Source organism: Narcine bancroftii, chromosome 2 (genome assembly GCF_036971445.1).
Source record: "Narcine bancroftii isolate sNarBan1 chromosome 2, sNarBan1.hap1, whole genome shotgun sequence".
Classification (NCBI taxonomy): domain Eukaryota; kingdom Metazoa; phylum Chordata; class Chondrichthyes; order Torpediniformes; family Narcinidae; genus Narcine; species Narcine bancroftii.
This window is the reverse complement of record NC_091470.1, coordinates 187,011,908-187,025,270: the sequence shown is the minus strand read 5'-3', so window position 1 is coordinate 187,025,270 and position 13,363 is coordinate 187,011,908. Positions and strand designations below refer to the sequence as shown.

Here is a 13,363-nt window from a genome sequence, read left to right as displayed (position 1 = left end):
TCCGCGCTCTCCCTCTGCCCCGCTCTCTCCCCACTGCCCCGCCTCTCCCTCTCCCCCCGCCCCGCCTCTCCTTCCCCACTGCCCCGCTCTCTCCCCACTGCCCGCTCTCTCCCCACTGCCCGCTCTCTCCCCACTGCCCGCTCTCTCCCCACTGCCCCGCTCTCTCCCCACTGCCCCGCTCTCTCCCCACTGCCCCGCTCTCTCCCCCACTGCCCCGCTCTCTCCCCACTGCCCCGCTCTCTCCCCACTGCCCCGCTCTCTCCCCACTGCCCCGCTCTCTCCCCACTGCCCCGCTCTCTCCCCACTGCCCCGCTCTCTCCCCACTGCCCCGCTCTCTCCCCACTGCCCCGCTCTCTCCCCACTGCCCCGCTCTCTCCCACTGCCCCGCTCTCTCCCCACTGCCCCGCTCTCTCCCCACTGCCCCGCTCTCTCCCCACTGCCCCGCTCTCTCCCCACTGCCCCGCTCTCTCCCCACTGCCCCGCTCTCTCCCCACTGCCCCGCTCTCTCCCCACTGCCCCGCTCTCTCCCCACTGCCCCGCTCTCTCCCCACTGCCCCGCTCTCTCCCCACTGCCCCGCTCTCTCCCCACTGCCCCGCTCTCTCCCCACTGCCCCGCTCTCTCCCCACTGCCCCGCTCTCTCCCCACTGCCCCGCTCTCTCCCCACTGCCCCGCTCTCTCCCCACTGCCCCGCTCTCTCCCCACTGCCCCGCTCTCTCCCCACTGCCCCGCTCTCTCCCCACTGCCCCGCTCTCTCCCCACTGCCCCGCTCTCTCCCCACTGCCCCGCTCTCTCCCCACTGCCCCGCTCTCTCCCCACTGCCCCGCTCTCTCCCCACTGCCCCGCTCTCTCCCCACTGCCCCGCTCTCTCCCCACTGCCCCGCTCTCTCCCCACTGCCCCGCTCTCTCCCCACTGCCCCGCTCTCTCCCCACTGCCCCGCTCTCTCCCCACTGCCCCGCTCTCTCCCCACTGCCCCGCTCTCTCCCCACTGCCCCGCTCTCTCCCCACTGCCCCGCTCTCTCCCCACTGCCCCGCTCTCTCCCCACTGCCCCGCTCTCTCCCCACTGCCCCGCTCTCTCCCCACTGCCCCGCTCTCTCCCCACTGCCCCGCTCTCTCCCCACTGCCCCGCTCTCTCCCCACTGCCCCGCTCTCTCCCCACTGCCCCGCTCTCTCCCCACTGCCCCGCTCTCTCCCCCACTGCCCCGCTCTCTCCCCACTGCCCCGCTCTCTCCCCACTGCCCCGCTCTCTCCCCACTGCCCCGCTCTCTCCCCACTGCCCCGCTCTCTCCCCACTGCCCCGCTCTCTCCCCACTGCCCCGCTCTCTCCCCACTGCCCCGCTCTCTCCCCACTGCCCCGCTCTCTCCCCACTGCCCCGCTCTCTCCCCACTGCCCCGCTCTCTCCCCACTGCCCCGCTCTCTCCCCACTGCCCCGCTCTCTCCCCACTGCCCCGCTCTCTCCCCACTGCCCCGCTCTCTCCCCACTGCCCCGCTCTCTCCCCACTGCCCCGCTCTCTCCCCACTGCCCCGCTCTCTCCCCACTGCCCCGCTCTCTCCCCACTGCCCCGCTCTCTCCCCACTGCCCCGCTCTCTCCCCACTGCCCCGCTCTCTCCCCACTGCCCCGCTCTCTCCCCACTGCCCCGCTCTCTCCCCACTGCCCCGCTCTCTCCCCACTGCCCCGCTCTCTCCCCACTGCCCCGCTCTCTCCCCACTGCCCCGCTCTCTCCCCACTGCCCCGCTCTCTCCCCACTGCCCCGCTCTCTCCCCACTGCCCCGCTCTCTCCCCACTGCCCCGCTCTCTCCCCACTGCCCGCTCTCTCCCCACTGCCCCGCTCTCTCCCCACTGCCCCGCTCTCTCCCCACTGCCCCGCTCTCTCCCCACTGCCCCGCTCTCTCCCCACTGCCCCGCTCTCTCCCCACTGCCCCGCTCTCTCCCCACTGCCCCGCTCTCTCCCCACTGCCCCGCTCTCTCCCCACTGCCCCGCTCTCTCCCCACTGCCCCGCTCTCTCCCCACTGCCCCGCTCTCCTCCCCCACTGCCCCGCTCTCTCCCCACTGCCCCGCTCTCTCCCCACTGCCCCGCTCTCTCCCACTGCCCCGCTCTCTCCCCACTGCCCCGCTCTCTCCCCACTGCCCCGCTCTCTCCCCACTGCCCCGCTCTCTCCCCACTGCCCCGCTCTCTCCCCACTGCCCCGCTCTCTCCCCACTGCCCCGCTCTCTCCCCACTGCCCCGCTCTCTCCCCACTGCCCCGCTCTCTCCCCACTGCCCCGCTCTCTCCCCACTGCCCCGCTCTCTCCCCACTGCCCCGCTCTCTCCCCACTGCCCCGCTCTCTCCCCACTGCCCCGCTCTCTCCCCACTGCCCCGCTCTCTCCCCACTGCCCCGCTCTCTCCCCACTGCCCCGCTCTCTCCCCACTGCCCCGCTCTCTCCCCACTGCCCCGCTCTCTCCCCACTGCCCCGCTCTCTCCCCACTGCCCCGCTCTCTCCCCACTGCCCCGCTCTCTCCCCACTGCCCGCTCTCTCCCCACTGCCCCGCTCTCTCCCCACTGCCCCGCTCTCTCCCCACTGCCCCGCTCTCTCCCCACTGCCCCGCTCTCCCCACTGCCCCGCTCTCTCCCCACTGCCCCGCTCTCTCCCCACTGCCCCGCTCTCTCCCCACTGCCCCGCTCTCTCCCCACTGCCCCGCTCTCTCCCCACTGCCCCGCTCTCTCCCCACTGCCCCGCTCTCTCCCCACTGCCCCGCTCTCTCCCCACTGCCCCGCTCTCTCCCCACTGCCCCGCTCTCTCCCCACTGCCCCGCTCTCTCCCCACTGCCCCGCTCTCTCCCCACTGCCCCGCTCTCTCCCCACTGCCCCGCTCTCTCCCCACTGCCCCGCTCTCTCCCCACTGCCCCGCTCTCTCCCCACTGCCCCGCTCTCTCCCACTGCCCCGCTCTCTCCCCACTGCCCCGCTCTCTCCCCACTGCCCCGCTCTCTCCCCACTGCCCCGCTCTCTCCCCACTGCCCCGCTCTCTCCCCACTGCCCCGCTCTCTCCCCACTGCCCCGCTCTCTCCCCACTGCCCGCTCTCTCCCCACTGCCCCGCTCTCTCCCCACTGCCCGCTCTCTCCCCACTGCCCCGCTCTCTCCCCACTGCCCCGCTCTCTCCCCACTGCCCCGCTCTCTCCCCACTGCCCCGCTCTCTCCCCACTGCCCCGCTCTCTCCCCACTGCCCCGCTCTCTCCCACTGCCCCGCTCTCTCCCCACTGCCCCGCTCTCTCCCCACTGCCCCGCTCTCTCCCCACTGCCCCGCTCTCTCCCCACTGCCCCGCTCTCTCCCCACTGCCCCGCTCTCTCCCCACTGCCCCGCTCTCTCCCCACTGCCCCGCTCTCTCCCCACTGCCCCGCTCTCTCCCCACTGCCCCGCTCTCTCCCCACTGCCCCGCTCTCTCCCCACTGCCCCGCTCTCTCCCCACTGCCCCGCTCTCTCCCCCACTGCCCCGCTCTCTCCCCACTGCCCCGCTCTCTCCCCACTGCCCCGCTCTCTCCCCACTGCCCCGCTCTCTCCCCACTGCCCCGCTCTCTCCCCACTGCCCCGCTCTCTCCCCACTGCCCCGCTCTCTCCCACTGCCCGCTCTCCCCACTGCCCCGCTCTCTCCCCACTGCCCCGCTCTCTCCCCACTGCCCCGCTCTCTCCCCACTGCCCCGCTCTCTCCCCACTGCCCCGCTCTCTCCCCACTGCCCGCTCTCTCCCCACTGCCCCGCTCTCTCCCCACTGCCCCGCTCTCTCCCCACTGCCCCGCTCTCTCCCCACTGCCCCGCTCTCTCCCCACTGCCCCGCTCTCTCCCCACTGCCCCGCTCTCTCCCCACTGCCCCGCTCTCTCCCCACTGCCCCGCTCTCTCCCCACTGCCCCGCTCTCTCCCCACTGCCCCGCTCTCTCCCCACTGCCCCGCTCTCTCCCCACTGCCCCGCTCTCTCCCCACTGCCCCGCTCTCTCCCCACTGCCCCGCTCTCTCCCCACTGCCCCGCTCTCTCCCCACTGCCCCGCTCTCTCCCCACTGCCCCGCTCTCTCCCCACTGCCCCGCTCTCTCCCCACTGCCCCGCTCTCTCCCCACTGCCCGCTCTCTCGCTCTCTCCCCACTGCCCCGCTCTCTCCCCACTGCCCCGCTCTCTCCCCACTGCCCCGCTCTCTCCCCACTGCCCCGCTCTCTCCCCACTGCCCCGCTCTCTCCCCACTGCCCCGCCTCTCCCCACTGCCCCGCTCTCTCCCCACTGCCCCGCTCTCTCCGCTCTCCCCACTGCCCCGCTCTCTCCCCACTGCCCCGCTCTCTCCCCACTGCCCCGCTCTCTCCCCACTGCCCCGCTCTCTCCCCACTGCCCCGCTCTCTCCCCACTGCCCCGCTCTCTCCCCACTGCCCCGCTCTCTCCCCACTGCCCCGCTCTCTCCCCACTGCCCCGCTCTCTCCCCACTGCCCCGCTCTCTCCCCACTGCCCCGCTCTCTCCCCACTGCCCCGCTCTCTCCCCACTGCCCCGCTCTCTCCCCACTGCCCCGCTCTCTCCCCACTGCCCCGCTCTCTCCCCACTGCCCGCTCTCTCCCCACTGCCCCGCTCTCTCCCCACTGCCCCGCTCTCTCCCCACTGCCCCGCTCTCTCCCCACTGCCCTGTATCAGTTCCAAATGAATCCCACTGCTCCACACTCTCCCCACAGCCCTGTGTCAGTCCCTACACTGACCCCACTGCCTCCTTCTCTCCCTGCAGCCCTGTATTAATCCCAACTAATCCCACTCTCTCCCCGTAGCCCTGTATCAGTTCTAACAAATCCCACTGCCCCACTCTCTCCTCGTAGCCCTGTATCGGTCCCAACTAATCCCACTGCTCCACACTCACCCCACGGCCCTGAGTCAGTCCCCACACTGATTCCACTGCCCCGCGCTTTCCCAACAGCCTGCTCTCAGTCCCCATGCTGAGCCCACTGCCCCACGTTCTCCCGACACCCCATTATCAGTCCCCACACTGATCCCAGTGCCCCACTCTTCCCCACAGCCCTATATCAGTCCCAACTAATCCCTGCGGCCCCGTGCCACTCCCTACTTACAAATAAGAAGTTTACAGGTGCACGACAGTATCCGAAACTACTCTATTTGGGATACTATAGTGTAAAAAGTATTGACTGTTAATTCCAATACTTTTTTTAATGAGCAATTTAAAAAATTCTTATCACCGGAGTGCAATGCTCCACTTCGGCGCGCACAACATCGACTACAGGGTAGTGAATCTGTGGAATTTGTTGCCACAGGCGGTTGTGGAGGTCGAGTCATTGGGTGTATGTAAGGCAGAGATTGAAAGGTTCTTAATTAGCCTGGGCATCAAGGGTTAAATCAACAGTACATGCAATTTGGGCATGTGAGAAAGTGGAAAAGTTTTGGGAAGATCTAAATCAGGAATTTTCCACTTTCTCACATGCCCAAATTGCATGTACTGTTGATTTATTTCTTAACTTTTGAAACAACATCAATCTTCTACATTTTTAATACTATTGTGAAACTAGATATTTAAAAATTGGTTATCATTAGTAAAAGGTACAAGATTGTTTTGAATTAAACGTGCTTTAGGTTATATACTTTCTTTTGTTCCTATTTCGTTATTTATCTTATTCCAAATAGTAATCAAGTGTTTAAGCAAAGGTGCTTGTGGTCTTGTTTGAATTCTTTTCTGTCAATTCAGCCAGATATTTTTTACCCCCAGCTCCGTGGGGGCAATAACAAATGCTAAATCTCCCATTATCCATCACACCCCCCAGGTCTCTCCAGATAATTCTGAAAAGTAGCACCTCATGTTGCAAGCTGACAATCCAGGTGATGCAGATACTGGAAGTCAGACTGCATCCCTGGATCTGTTTCCACAGATGCTGCCCGACTTGCTGTGTGTTCCAGCTTTTACTGCAAAACAAGTTGTTGCAGAACTTTTGGGGGGGGTGGTGGGGGGGGAAAACGGGTGTAGAGGGTCAGGTATGCTTAGCTGACCAAAGACAGAATGACCTGGTTCCCCTGACAACATTTTGTTTTTTGCTTCCAGGGGAAGTACCCGATTCCAAACCGTGACAGTGTCATGAGCACCAGGAAGTGGTGGGGGGTGGGGCTGAGTGGAAGCAAATGAGGAGAGGAAGAGAAAGTAAAAACATGCCACAAAAATAGAACCCAAGTCTTCCTCAGGACTCTTCAGTCCATCAGTGATCTGTTAAATTACTGCAATTTTTAAACATGTTAGCAACTTTATAAAAAGATAAACTAGAAAGGCGGCACGCCAGTTGGCAATGTTGTTACAGTGCCAGCGATTGGGCCTGGGTTTGAATCCCCGCACTGTAAGGAGTTTGTACATTTCCCTGTGAGATCTGGTTTCCTCCCACCGTTTGAAATGTACCAGGGATGTAGGGTAATTTGGCGGCACTGGCTCGTAGGCCAAAATGGCCTGTTACCATGCTGTATGTCTAAAGACAAATTCTAACTGCTTCATTAACTTTCCTCGATGATTAGTTTTGTGTCTGAATTTGTAATTCTGCAAGAACCACGCTTCCTGTCAGTGAACTGAAATGGAGCCTGTTCGTGTCAGAAAACGCTGACCGTTATAGGAACACATTATCCTCCAGGCAGATTTGACCAAAAAACATTTGCATGGTGCTTTTCACCAGAGAATATCCTATTTCTCCCCCCTCCCCCACCCACCCCCACCCCCCGATCAGAAATACTTTGAGCTGCACAGTAGACAAAGTTCTATCTAGCAAGTAAGCACAGACTAACAGTGCAAAAATGACCAGATGAAAAGTTCAAGTTCATTTTCATCTGATTGTCCATATACGACCCGATGAATCAGCGCATCTCCAGACCATTGTGCATGCACAATATGCCCTCCACACAAAAGGTGTGTGTATATAGCAATCCAAAATAAATGTATATTAAAAATTATTATTTTATTATTTTTTTTTAACGGGTGTCTAGGGTTGTTCAACGGTCTCATCGCCTACAGGAAGGAGCTGTTTCCCAGGTTGGCAGTCCTGGTGTTTGAGCTCCTCTTCCTTGAAGGTAGCATCTCAAAGATAGTGTGGTAAGAGTGTTCAGTGATTCACTGAGCCCTCTTTCTGCACTGCTCCCTGTAGTGTTAGAGGGAAGGGAGACCTCAGTGATCTTTTGAGCAGTTAGTACCCTCTGTACTAACCTCCAATCTGAAGCTTTGCCACCAGCCAGCAAACTCTATTGCATCCCAGCAGAATATTAGGATGGTTGCTTCCTTGGGAAGCGTCTGCCCTTTCTGACCAATAAGGAGGTGTTGTGGGTCCAGGATCAGTCATCCTTTTAAATGGACGTCAAGGAACTTGGTCGGTAAATAAAACAGCTCCCCCTCCAAGCTTGCCTGGGGCGGAGGGTGGGTTAGACACCGTACAGGATGAGAAAGCAAGACCTGTCAAAGAGCAGACGAACCTTCTCGTAGGGTCAACGGTCATCTAGCGAACATGTGCTGTGATGCGCAGAAAGGGCATCAAAGCTCGGTCTGGCCATTCACTGTAACGGAACTTCCCCTGCTGGACCCTGGAGGGGATGCCGAGAGGGTGGGTCTGGACCTGAGCAACCCCCTACTCACCTAAAAATCCATTTAGACATGCGCTGTTCCTTTTAAATCCCACGAACTGACTGAAAGGAGCCATCATCAGCCTAAGGGATGGATAGCCAGAAGAAGAAGAAGACGGCGCAAAAACAGGCCCTTTGGCCCTTCTAGTCCTGTGCTGAACTATTATTACGCCTAGTCCCAATGACCTGCAACCAGACCTACCCCTCCCATCCATTACCTATCCAAATTTTTCTTAATTGTCAAAATGGAGCCTGCATTCACAACTGCAGCTGGCAACTCGTTCCACGGTCTGCAGGACCTTTAAACATTTCCCCCTTCAGACTTCTCCACCTCAGTGGCAAAAGGCTGCTTGCATTTATATCTATGCCCCTCAGAACTTAGACAGAATTGGCGACAGGATATCAGGGAGAACATCTTTAAAATAGCGTTGCTTCAAAGTCGTTGTTCTTTACAAGGCATTCCATTTGCACTTTGCTGGGAATGTTGGTTGGAACTATATATTTCTGGAGGGGAACTTGAAACCATAACATTTGAGGGTGCTGCCCTCTGAAGAGACCATTTCTGGAGAAGCTGAACAGTTAGAGTTTGTACTCCTTGGAGTTTTGTAGGAATTGAGAAATGACCTTCTGCAAACATGCGATCTTTTGGGGTGGGGGGGGGGGAGGGGGGTGTCCACAGGGTGAATGTTGAGATGCTTCTACAATTGGGAGATTTCTGTACAAGCAGACAAAGCTACAAAATAAAGGGTAAGTTATTTAAAATTCTGACGTGGACGTGCACGAAGGGCCAAAGGGGCTGTTCTCTGCTGGTGTATTCTTCTGACTGTAAAAAAAAAACATCTTCTGTCAGAGTGGTGGGAGTTTGGAACGAACTTCCATCTGACGAGATGAATGCAGACTCGCTCTTAAATTTTACGAACAAATTGGATTGATACCTGAATGGGTGCAAGTCAGTGGGCCTGGAAAGGCAGAATGGCCTGTTTTCTGTGCTGTAGTTTTCTGTGGTTCTATCTGCTTTGCAGCAGGCAGAAGGCAATTATGTGTTAACTCTTTAAAATATTTACAATGCGGTAGAAGTTGATTCCAGCAATTTAACCCGTGCAGCTCAATTATACCAAGTTAACCTACAACTGCACGTTTTGAAGGGTGGGAGGAAACCTATGCAGACACTGGGAGAACGTACATATCCTGACAGATGGTGCCGGATTCGAACAGCGCTGATGTGTAGGGTCCAACTGCCGGTTTGTGAGGCCAATAGGTTTCAAATAGCCGATTAAAGGAGCCAATAGGTTTTTTTTAAAAATTGTGTGCCCAAGATGGCGGTGCCTGTGCTGGGTAGCATATTACTTGGGGTTGCAGACTCTGGGTGAGCAGTGGGCCAGTGGAGAGCACCAGAAAAGGGGAGAACACCCCCCCCCCACCCCAGCTGAGGAGGTGAAACATGGCAAATGGTGCTACAAGATGGCAACCGCGACAGCTCAGCGGCTGAAGGGGCCCACACAGGATGCGGGCTGCTGGCGACTTGCATGCGAAGGATCCACACACACAGGCTGCGGGCTGCTGGAGACTGGCTTAAGGAAACTAGGTCTCGGAAAGGAGATTAGAGAGGGTTCTGAGGCAATGAGGGCTCCCGAAAGTCCTCAGGCACTGAAGGCTTCCTGATCGTATAGGAAGTGTGAATCTGGAGGAGCTCGGGTCACTGATAGTTTGAGCTGGAGGCAAATCCACGGACACTTGGCTTCTCTGAAGAGATTCGCCTTTCGCCAGGGGTACCAGGCAATGCTCCTAGCGACTCTTTGTTTGCCTTCTGACAGACAAAAGCTAAAGTATGTCATGTATATCACATTATTTGTGTATTATCATGTGACATACTTTTCCAACTCCGAAGATTCTCCAAGATGTTACTGAATTGGAGGATTTTAGTTAGGGAAAAGATTGGATCAGGCTGGTTTTCCCTGGAGACTATGAGGCTGAAGAGTGACCTGATAGCGTTGTATAAAATGATCAGAGGTGTAGCTGCGATGCATAACGTCTGTTCGGGCAACGTCTAACTGCGTATACGTCTGTGGTCGGGACGTAGCGGACATACTTGGATCGAGCTGCCAGAGTAAGTGCCAGAATCCAGGTCAATTGTATGGTTCAAAAGGCACTTGGAAAGAGGAGGCTTTGTGGGCAGAATGCAGGCCACTAGAGATGGCTGGCTGGCGTGTTCAAGCAGGTTCTGTGCGGCAGGTCAGAAAGAGCAACGGTCACGGGAAGAAAATCTGTTGTTAACTGAAGACGATGTGTGAACATTAAGCTGAACAGCTTTGTAAGGTGGTAAATGCGGAAAAGAAAATCAACATCCGATATCCGGGAGATTAAAGTCCTCGGGCACAAATGATACCAGATTTTGGAAGGAAAGAGCTGAACCAGGACTGTCAAGGATTGGAATCACAGCCAGATGCATGAGCTGAAATACAGTGCTGTGTGTGTGCAGTATCTTGGCTATTTATTCACTACCGTATCCCATACATCTTTCCTAAGCTTATAATATGTGTTCACACAATGTCCAAATCACATAACGTCCTATTTCACAGACATTGAGTAATGTAGTCAAAATCTTTTTTGCATGGTAGGAATACCAGAAAGAGGAAAGTGTGTAATTAAGGTGAGAGGAAAGAATTCTGAGGAGAATTTTGTTTATACATCGAGTAGGTGATATCTAGAACATTTACTTAGTTCAACATTGCCCCTTACTGATTGTCCAATATTTCTGCAAAAGTCCAAATTAAATAATTAGAGAAGAGCAGGCATTTGATACCTTATTCCTGCTCCCCTATTCAATAAGATCAGGGCTAATCTTTTACCTCACTAGCTTTGTATCTTGGTATCTAAATTTCGATCCTCTGATTTTTCTGGTACCTAATTCCTCTACCAACTCATTCCAGATAACAAATTTTACCTGTCAGGCCCCCTTTAAAAGTTTGTTCTCCTGACCTTAAACCTTTTCCTCCTTGTATTTGACAGCTCAACCACAGGAAATAATTTTGACGATGTTTTCCATTCGTTCATCTTTGTAACTTTATTATCCTGACCCCAGCCTCCTTTGTTTCGGGGCAACGAGGCCAGCCTTTCTGATCCCGAAGACCTCCAATCCAGGCAACCTCCTGGTGAATCACCTCAGCACCAGAACACCACAGTAATTTTGGTTGGAAGCCAAAGCTGAGAGGATGCGGAGGTCACTGCTGCAAACATTTTAGACATGCAGCATGGTAACTGGCCCTTTCGGCCCACGACTTACAACCCCCTGGTGTGTTTGGAATTATTCCAGATGTAGTTTTACAGACCTCAGCATACCTGGGTCCACCATTCATTCTCCAGCTTTGGCCACACCTTCTACCTATTAGGTGTCCGAGTACGTACGTGACATCACCTACAACCGTGAGATTCTTTTTCCTGCGTCTACACAATGTACACGTAAACAAATAAAGAAACTGAGAGGCATAGATCAGCAAGGCTGAACTAGCAAACACCAGTGAAGGGAGGAAAGTTTTGGGAGGCTATTGAGGGTAATTTTTTTTAAAGAGAGTTGAGTGCCTGGAATGCCTTGCCAGGCGTATGGTAGAGGCAGGAACAATTGGGGCATTTAAGACGCTCTAGGACAGACACATGGATGAAAGAGGTAGGGAGGGTTTATATTTTTTGGTAGGTATATAGGGGGTCAGCATAACTTTGTGAGCTGAAGGGCCTGTACTGTTCTGTAATGTTCTATTCAAATATAAATGGTGCAATTCAGAGAGAAAAGAAAATCAATAAGTGCACAAGAAAGAGTCCTTAAATGAGTCCATGATTGAGTTTGTTGTTGAGGAGTCTGATGGTGGAGGGGGAGCTGCTGTTCCTGAACCTGATCTTGTGGCACCGACACCTCTTTCCTGAGAACCGAGCGTGTACTGGGTGGTGATTGCTGCTGCTTTCCGACGGCAGCGTTCCCCCTAGAAGTGCTGTGTGGTGGGAGGGCTTTGCCTGTGACGTCCTGGGCTGTGCCCACTATCTTTTGCAGGGCTTTACACTAAGGGGTCCGCACACCAGACCGTGATGCCGCTGAACTGCACGCTTTCCACCGCACCTCTGGAGAAATTTGCCAGGGTTTCTGACGTCGTACCAAACCTCCACAAACTCCCGAGGAAGTAGAGGTGCTGACCTTTCAATGACTAAGCAAAGTCGATGTGGCAGCACGGCGGTTCGAATCTGACGTTGTGTGTAAGGGGGTTAGTTCATTCTCCCCATGTCTGAATGGGTTTTCTCTGGGTGCTCCGGTTTCCTCCCACCGTTCAAAGACATACCGGGGGGTGTACGTCAATTGGGTGTAACTGGGCGGCATGGGCCGAAAGGGCCTGTTACGTTGCTGTTTGTCTAAATTTAAAACATTAGCAACATCCATCTTCTCTCTTGCTTTCTGCAGATGCCTGCCTGTACAACTGTGAAACAATGGATGAGATCGAGGATTCTGAGCTCTTTGACTGCCTCGACAGAAGCACAGAGGTACGGACCAGGAGTTTCAAAGTGCTGTTCATACAAAAGTACTGGAGAAACTCAGCAAGGCACGCAGCGTTCTCGATGCAGCAAAGTTAGTGCAACGCTGTTACAGCGTCAGCAATCGGGTCCGGGGTTCGAATCCCGCGCTGTCTGTAAGAAGTTTGGACGTTCTCCCGTGCCTGTGTGGGTTTTTCCCGGGGGCTCCGGTTTCCCTCTCACCTTTGAAACGTACCACAGATGTAGGTTAATGGGGTGTAAATATGGTGGCGCAGACTTGCAGGCCAAAATGGCCTGCTACTGCGCTGAATTTAAAAAAAAAAATTAAATTGAACACAGAAACCAAAATAGGCTATTCAGCCCATTGAGTCTGCCCCTCCAGCTATTTGTCAAGGCATGAGCAAAAGGCAGGCAGGCACCTGAATAAACGGTGGAGGGAGGAAGGGGACAGAAGAGGAGAACAAGTCAATAGGCATGGGGTCCTAGGTGGATAAAAAAAATCTGGGAAGTGATATAGAGAGTGAAGGGGGTGGGGGGATCTGGAAGAAAGGAGACAGAGGGATAGGAAAAGGGAGAGAGATTGGTGAGGGACCTCTAATGGAAATTGGAGGTTGATGTTAATGCCATCTGGTTGGAGGGTGCCCAAATGACGTATGCAATGTTGCTCCTCCAATTTTGGGAGGCCTCAGTCTGGCAGTGCATGAGCCAATGGACAGGCATGTTGGCTTGGTTTTAGGGCACGGAATTGAAATGGCTCTGGGAGGTCCCCTCTAATGCAGTGGACAGAGTGAAGGCACTCAACAAAACAATCTTCCAGTCTGCGTCCACTTGAAATCTTGTGCATTTTCTTCCCGAAGAAAACCTGCCAGTTGGAATACTCGCGTTCCCAGCTGTCCACCTCTTTCACATGAACCCACGTCTCCTGATCATGTAATCCTTCAATTTCTTTCTCCTACACGAGTTTATTTTTTAAGAGATACAGGACGGTACCAGGCTCTTCTGGCCCACAAGCCTGCACTGCCCAATTATACCTGTGTGGCTCGTATGATAACCTTTTCATTTCTGGAATCATCCTGGCGAACCTGCGCGCGCGCGCACACACACACACACACACACACACACACACACACACACACACACACACACACACACACACACACACACACACACACACACACACACACACACACACACACACACACACACACACACACACACACACACACACACACACACACAGACAGA

General features: G+C 56.0%; 1 protein-coding gene across 4 annotated transcripts in view; it reads left to right on the top strand.

Annotated features, from left to right (window-relative positions):
- The window catches only part of LOC138754779 (cyclic AMP-dependent transcription factor ATF-6 beta-like), a 98,014-nt gene that overhangs the window by 20,107 nt on the left and 64,544 nt on the right, over positions 1-13,363 (top strand). For all 4 annotated transcript variants that reach the window (XM_069919595.1, XM_069919593.1, XM_069919594.1 and 1 more), the window contains exon 2: positions 12,048-12,127. In XM_069919595.1, coding sequence (XP_069775696.1) covers positions 12,074-12,127 — 54 coding nt within the window. In that variant the 5' untranslated portion in view covers positions 12,048-12,073. The remainder of the gene's footprint in view (positions 1-12,047; positions 12,128-13,363) is intronic.